Source organism: Heteronotia binoei, chromosome 21, assembly GCF_032191835.1.
Source record: "Heteronotia binoei isolate CCM8104 ecotype False Entrance Well chromosome 21, APGP_CSIRO_Hbin_v1, whole genome shotgun sequence".
Classification (NCBI taxonomy): Eukaryota; Metazoa; Chordata; class Lepidosauria; order Squamata; family Gekkonidae; genus Heteronotia; species Heteronotia binoei.
The window spans coordinates 173,434,764-173,442,537 of NC_083243.1; the positions used below are offsets into that span (position 1 = coordinate 173,434,764).

The following is a 7,774-nucleotide window of genomic DNA, read 5'->3' on the forward strand; positions in this document are numbered from 1 at the left end:
CTTTCATGCTAATGTTTGTGAAAAGGAGTTCAGAGCCTGTGGAGGGGGGGGGGGTGTATGCTGCTGTGTCCTATGGTCATGTATGCTTATTTTTTGTATTAGATCCACAGGTGCTGATCTGCTGGCATGATGGCACTTATCATAAAGGAACAAGTAGTTCCTTTTGGGTGGGAGTGTGTTTTGCTGATTCCTACCTCCTGTATGGTGGTCGGAGTCTCTTGAATCCCGGGGCAGAAATTTGGGGGCTCAGGAGCGGGGAAAGCAGTTAGCTCACAAACTCTGGAAATGTAACTGGATTTCCAACTGCATTTTCTTCTTTCTTGGGCCTTAACCTTATGCTCTGTATATCTGGTGTTTTGTGACTGCTAAGGGTTCTGTTATTTGTGATATTTAGAAAAGCAGCTATTTCTTGGAGTACCAGTGAAGCAAATCACAGAAATGTAACAAAAATGGTTATATACGATGACCTACACATCCGACAGTAATGGTGTAGAGAAGAGAGTGAACACTTTGAAGTGCCAGTGCAAAACAGTGTTAAGGAAATGGCTATCTGTGTACTTTGCCTTTGAGACTAGTGTATGTGAAGTACTGTCAAGTTGCAGCTGACTTACGGTGACCCCAGCAAGGTGCTTTCAAAGCAAGTGAGAAACAGAAGTGGTTTGCCACTGCCTTCCTGCAGAGTCTTCTGTGGTGGTCTCCCATCCAAGCACGGACCCTGCTTAGTTTCTGAGGTCTGACAAGAGTGGGCTATACCAGGGGTGGCCAAACTGTGGCTCGAGAGCCACACGTGGCTCTTTCACACGCATTGTGTGGCTCTCAAAGCCCCCACCATGCCATCAGGCAGCTTGGAGAAGGCATTTTTCTCTTTAAACCACTTCTCCAAGCTAAGCCAGCCAGTGGCTTGGAGAATACATGTAAAGTTAAAATTATTTTCTTTCCACCTCTCCCTCCTCATCTATTTGCCTGCCTTCCTTCCTTCCTTGTCTTGCAGCTCTCAAACATCTAACTTTTATTCCGTGTGGCTCTTACGTTAAGTAAGTTTTGCCACCCCTGGGCTATACCATGGTACCTTCCCTCCCTTTTGAGGCTACTACTGGGAATTGACTGGTTAAGATACTCTTATATCTAATCCTGGGAATACTTAGGAGCTCTGTCAACTAAACTCAACAACATATTTTTGAGTACACAAGGCAAGGCATAAGATTGGGCTGCATGAGGGCATAAAGGGTGGAAAACAGGTAGTGCGAAGAATTATTTGGGAGAGCTGTAGCACAGTAAAAAATGAATTGCTTTTCAGTAAACCTTGGATGCTGTGCCAGGCATGCAGACAGAGGGCCTTCAGAAGTAGTGGTAGGTCCTCCTGCTCTTAACACATAGTGCCACGTGCACTTTGTTTTTAAATCCCCCAAGCAGTGCTGTACAGTTGCTGTAGTGTAGCTGCCAAGCAATTATTTGATGCTGGGGAAGTGAAATACTGAACCCCACACACGAGTCCTTATGGCATGCTGTTTACGTTGAATGACCACAAGGGTTGGGGTGCGATCTCAACCCAGTTTGCATTTTACAAATGCATACAACTAATCTATCTTTTAATTAGATTTTGAACACCACAAAGTTAAAAGTATTGTAATAGTACATAGCTCAACAGTCACTTGCATCAACTTATGCCTTTACTTGGGAGAAAGTTCCATGAACGCAGTGCGACTCGCTTCTGTGTAAGTAAGCCCAAGATTGGGCACTTGCATGTCAAAATATCATTCCCCTAGAAGAAAAGACTGATTTTCCTTAAAGCACTGCTCAAAGACATTCATTATCAGACATTATCGGACCCTGAAACATGAACACATGAAGCTGTCTTATACTGAATCAGACATCTGGTACATCAGAGTCACTGTTGTCTGTTCAAACCGGCAACGGCTCTCCAGGGCTTCGTGTAGAGGCCTTCACGTCACTTACGGCCTGGTCCTTTTAATGAGATGGTGGTGACTGAACTGAGACTTTCTGTATGCGAAGCAAGATGCTCTACCACTGAGCCACAGCTGTATGGGAGGGAGATCACAAGAGCTTCGTGGGAGCATAGATGGGGAGCTGCATTCTTGATTGGTTAAGCAGAGATTTCAGACATCCCGGTGGGCTTTCTTTGATTTGATTAACCGTGACACTGTAAACCCTGAGTGTTGACAGCTGAAGAACAGTTTGCTACAGAAATACAACCAGTTCTACTATTACTAGATAATTTTCAAAGGCTCCGAATCGGGCTGCTTAGGGTGCTTCCAATGACTTAGAATCTGAGGCGCCTCTCATTGCAGGGCCCTGGGGCTATGCAGGTCATAGAACAAAAAGCAAGAAGTAAAGTGGGCCCCAAGGCACTGCAGGGCCTTCTTCATAGGTGCGTTGTTTTCCAGGACATCCCCATACACTGGGAAGTCCATCTCCTCTAGCTTTTGGGCTAGTGCTGCTATCACCTGCTGAATGTAGCCTTTGCCCCTGTGAGCTGGCATGGTGTAAGCGTGGGTCAAACATCCAAACTGATCCAGCAGCACCCAAGAGATCGGACATCCTCCAGCATCTAGAAGGCAACTACTGGGAAAAGAGCTGATCAGTCGCGTCAAGTACTGGAGGCTCTGCTCATTGCCACCTACGCTCCAAGTGTCATTCAGCAGGGCGACTTGGGTCACATTGAGGGATGAGAATTTCAGCCCTGAGCCTGCCCTGAAGAAGGAACGGGAGGTTAAGACAGATCTGCCGAAGCGAAAATAAGGTGCTGAAGGGTACAGGCAAGCCACATTAAATGCATTTGATTGTATGCTGTCAATATCTGGATGCTGCCAAATAGCGATAAGGAAAAATAATCTCATTTCAATAAAAATCACAAAAACATATCTGAACCGTTGCAGCCTGGGCCCTGTGAAACAAGGTGGTAGCTTTATATTTGCTAATAAGGAGAATGAGATCGCTAAGTCTTGTGTCTAAGGAAAGACTAAAAACAATAACATCCTGCTTTAATGTACTGTAAAAGCAGTATGTATTTGGATGGCATATATGTTACTGTAAGATATTAAAGTCTCCCTATTCTAGGTGCAGTCTCTATGCCACCATCAGTATTTTATTTGCCACTGATGGTGTTTTTTTGTTCTTGGTCTAGCAGAATTTTTCTTGGAAGTATTGGCAACTTGTACAGAAGACAGCTTTGCTGTGCAAATATTGTTAGCAGGTCTTTTTGGGTAGGGAAAAGCCCAGCAGGAACTCATTTGCATATAAAGCCACACCACTGACATCACCATTATTTCACACAGCTTTTTTTGTAGGAAAAAATGCCATCAGGAACTAATTTGCATATCGGGCCACATCTTTTGATGCCAAGTCAGCCGGAACTGTGTTCCTGTGCTTTCCTGCTCCAAAAAAACCCCCTGATAGTATAATGGACTCATTGCAGTGTAGACCAGAGCTGTGCAATGAGGAGACTGATTACATCTTACTGTCGGGGATGCTGACCTCTCAGAAGGCAAAATCCTTTCTGTTCAGCAACATGGATGTTATTACTCAAACTCCACTCCCTATTGAGCAAGGGACCCTTCCAGAATTCACACTGAACATTGCTAACTGCCTTTCATAACCCTGCAAAGGAGGTATGTATCCCTGTTAATATTTTCCTGGAATTGCAACTCTTGTGTATAAAAACCTACTGAAGGCTAAGGGTTATTATGGACTACACTTTATCCCTGGAACAAAAATCTAGTGTTTCTCAATGCAGCGTCCACCAGTACTTCCCCTGGCACCCAAACAGCTTTTCAGAAAGTTGACAGGAGGCCGTTGTAAGACTAGGTTTGTTATTGACTGCCCTCATTCAAATGAAAGGCGTTTCCACAACTGCAATAGGAGTTGCAGTCACTGGAGGATCAGGCTGATAAGCACCTGTGCTTCTGGTTCCATTTCCCCATCAGGCTTTCTTTCCCCACCTTAACTGCCATTTTCATCTTTTAAGCAAAAAAAAAATCCCCAATCCCTTTCCCCCCGCCCCCCTTTCCTTCATTTCTTTTTATTCACCTTCTGCATTAGTTTGTAAAGAAAGAAGGATGTATTGTATTTGACTTTGCCTCCTGTAGCAGTAATTTTCGGTTGGCACTCGCCAGCCAACGTCCAAAAGAGTTTACAGACTTCAAAAGGTTGGCGGACTCTTGCTGTAACCATTTCAGAAACCTACGATGCAGCTCACACCTAGACTTTCCTTTATAAAACCAGTGTTCTCCATCCTTCAGCTCCCTGGTCATTGTGGTTATGCAGGTGAGGTCTCCATTGCTTTTTAAGTTTCAAGTCTAGCAGCAACTCCCTACTGTTGCCACCTAACCCATGTAGTTACGAATGCTACGTACATGGATGTGGTAGTGGACAGATTCAAGGGCTTCTGCAGAACAAAAACCCGAGTCTGAGACACCAGCTTTGCAGAGAAGTGTTTCACAGCTGCTAGGGTCTGAGACACCTGATACACACCATCCTGCAAACCTGGGGAGTAGAAAAGAGGTCGGGGTGAGTATGAACACGGGTGGTTCAGAGTGGGTGTGTGCATGCATACACTGTAACACTATACTTGGTAGCGCTGGTACATACATGCACTGAACTTTGGCTCCTGAAGCCCAGCAGTCTTACCGTGCAATAGGAATTCTTGGCCCCAGTCAACGGCATCTGTATCTTTAACCAATTGCTGGTAGGCATCCAGCTCCCTATAGAAAACTGCACAGGATCGGGCAAAGTAGTTGGTCTCCGATGAAGCTTTCTGGGAGCAAGAGCACAAAGAAGAGGTTGGAATGGAGTGGGGGAAAGAACATTCCTTTGCACATGCTTCCTCTGGGTGTTCCAGATTATTTTGTCACACGACACCTCTACAAGTGGGAGCTTTTTCAGGAACTCCAAACCGTTGCTGTGAAATTTCCTCTATTCATAATGCAATATTTCAGCGATGAGAAAATTATTCCCCGCACCTGGTAGTACCTCTGTTACTAAGTATTGCATGAACAGTATGTATGCAAGTGACATTGATGCCTATTTGCTATTACCTATGGATTCACTAGAAACAAATAGTTATGCCAGCAAGGCTGCTACTTCTCTCCCATTCTATATGCCATTTCCGCCTATGTGTGGTCCCCCCCATCCTATGGCTGTACACTTCCTGTCTCCTAGGTTTCCCTTTCACATGCTGCTATACAGGTAAAAGCTATTGTGCTGTTGACACTGTAGCAGAACTAACCTTTAAGGTAGTTATACGCAGGGGGTTTTTTTGGTAGCAGGAACTCCTTTGCATATTAGGCCACACCCCTGATGTAGCCAATCTTCCTGGAACTTTCAGGAGGCCCTGTACTAAAAGCCCTGTAAGCTCTTGGGGGATTGGCTACATCAGGGGTATGTGGCCTAATATGCAAAAGAGTTCCTGCTACAAAAAAAGCCCTGGTTATGCACATTACTTTGCTAATTCTGAACAAGCAATTTCTTTTATTCCCCTGTGCACCACCAGTGGTGGAAGTTCTCTCCCCAAGGGGCACTGATGCTTATATCACTAGATGGAAGAATCTGAAGTCTTTGGTCTCTGGTTCTCTTATTCCTATGCTGTAACGCAGGGCAAAGCAGCAGCAAGCGGCCATAGCCTAGTAGTTGATTAGGGGGATCTTACTTGGTAGAGTAGCGTAATTTGGCATGACCTGGGTACGCAAGTGCATCATCCAGGAAGGAAACTTATTTACCCCTTCATCGTCTCCTAAGTGCCTGTAGATCAGCAGAGATGTGGGTTGCGCTAGATAAGAAATGCTGTGAATGGCATGTTGCTGCATACCGTGCGCAAGCACCGGGCTCCTCCCCAGTGTGATTGCACCACTGATGGATCATGTGTGATTTTTACGGCACTTGTTCCTCTTTAATTAGGAGAGAAGTGGGCACGGTCCATTAAAGATCACTTCAAGACCAGTCTGGCTCAGTAGGCATCCATGGCAGTCAAGACTCTTCAGTGTGTTGACACTGGGTTGGAGGCTTGTGGTTTTGCCTTCTGGTGCATATCCTGTCCTATCTGGTAGTGTGTTAACATCTAGAATCTGCACCAGGCTCCTCCCATAGTAGCTAGAGAAGTAAATTTCCCCCATGGGGAAACATGCTGTCTGGTTAGAGAGAACTCAGTTCTCAATTAAACTTTCAGTTTTTCCTCTGAGGCTTCGGTGCAGTTTCTGCCCTACCTCCTGATCTCCCCCCCCTCCCCCAATCCAGGAAGTCTGGGCAATAAGCTATTTGTTACTCAGTCTGTATCACAGTGGTTTGAGGTAGAGGTGAAAAGGCAAAGCACAAGTCAGGTTAGGTCAGCAAGGCCTGCAACAATCGAAGAACAATTAAAACCTTGCATACTCACTCCCCTCATGAGGTATTAGGTGTCCTTCTAGCTACGGAAATGCTTCTTGGATTTAAGAGCTTAATCCATCATGTCTTTAAAAGCATTTCACGCATTTGAAAAGATAAAATATTTCATAGGAGATTTTTCTCCCCAGTACTCTCCAAAATTGGGGGAGGGAGCATTCCCCCCAAAATATTTATTTCTTTTTTCTGGGCCTCCAGATATCTAATAGTAGCCAGTTCTACTGAACGTGTTTCTTCAGAAACAAAAGCAGCCAATCCTTCCTTCAGATGCCTGGTGCTCCCAGCTTTGACAGTACCTCTCTTTGGGGCCGCGCAATGACAACATGAAAGCTGGGCCAGGAATCCACGACTACCTCCTGATGAAAGGGGTTTTCTTGGCAGATGTTCAGTACAGCCCCATAGACCTGGTGAATCAGGAGAAAGGTGTATGTCTCATCTGTCTTGACAAATGTAACAGAAACGTGGGGAAGGGAGAGCCTGTCAAGATGTGTCCGCTTGCTTGCTAGATGTGTCTGAACCAACAAAGAAGGGTGAGTGGCAACACTCAAGGTGCATTGCTAGCCCACTTTCTCTGCCATTTTCTGTAAAGACCCAGTGACAGAAGCAACAAATGCCTTGGTTTTCTAATGTATCCAGTACTATATGGTAACAAAGGTGCAGCCCTGTTTCCTTTGCAGATTTCAGGGAAGAGCCCTAAAGTGAAGATACCTGGAAGGAACATGTGATGCTGAGACAGGGAGCTGAACCACTTCAAGGGCCCTCATGTTTCTAGGATGCAAGAGTTGATCTGGGAGAAAAGTAAAGCACCTGGGCTCCTGATAGTGTTCAAAGGAACCATTCAGTTAGCTTAATTGGCCTGCTGTGGTCACTAATGTACCTAGCGATGGAACTGTGAGTTCCTGTGAGGTAAGGACTACAGGAGGGTAAGGACTTACCTTCAGGGACTCAGGAAAGCAACTTTGCAGCTCTCTTTTCAGCACCTGCAGCTCCTCCTGGTTGTCCAACACCAGCATCCTCAGAGCAATCTGAGTATGCACAAGCTGTGGAGATGAGGACGGCAGAGTGATGAACTTGGGAGAAGGGCAAAAAAAAAAAACCAAACCACATGCTTCCCACTTACTTCCCTCACTGCAGTCATATTGCACTCACGCTTCTCCTGCACAGGAAAGACAGCGTATTTATAAAGTGTTATTTAGATTTATAATCTGCCCTGTACTGCAGGCTTAGTTCAGGGTTACAATAAGGACGTGGGAAGCAGCAGGTACAAATTTATAATAGAAAAACAGTACTACTTGAATAGATTGTATGTTTTGTGTTCAGTGACATAATCCTGCCCTGAAAGAGGGCTACTTACCAGTATAATGGTGGTTAAAAAATTGAA

At 45.2% G+C, this 7,774-nt stretch overlaps 1 protein-coding gene across 1 annotated transcript; it reads right to left on the reverse strand.

Moving 5' to 3' along the window:
• Positions 1–1,572: 1,572 nt before the first annotated feature.
• On the reverse strand, positions 1,573–7,483 carry LOC132589272 (glycine N-acyltransferase-like protein 3). Its single transcript, XM_060261975.1, has 5 exons — positions 7,329–7,483; positions 6,690–6,797; positions 4,648–4,774; positions 4,374–4,503; positions 1,573–2,712 (listed from the first exon to the last, which is right to left on the reverse strand). Exons 1-5 carry the CDS (start codon positions 7,404–7,406, stop codon positions 2,301–2,303), a joined length of 855 nt encoding a protein of 284 aa, XP_060117958.1. The 5' UTR covers positions 7,407–7,483; the 3' UTR covers positions 1,573–2,300.
• Between the last annotated feature and the right edge of the window lie 291 nt (positions 7,484–7,774).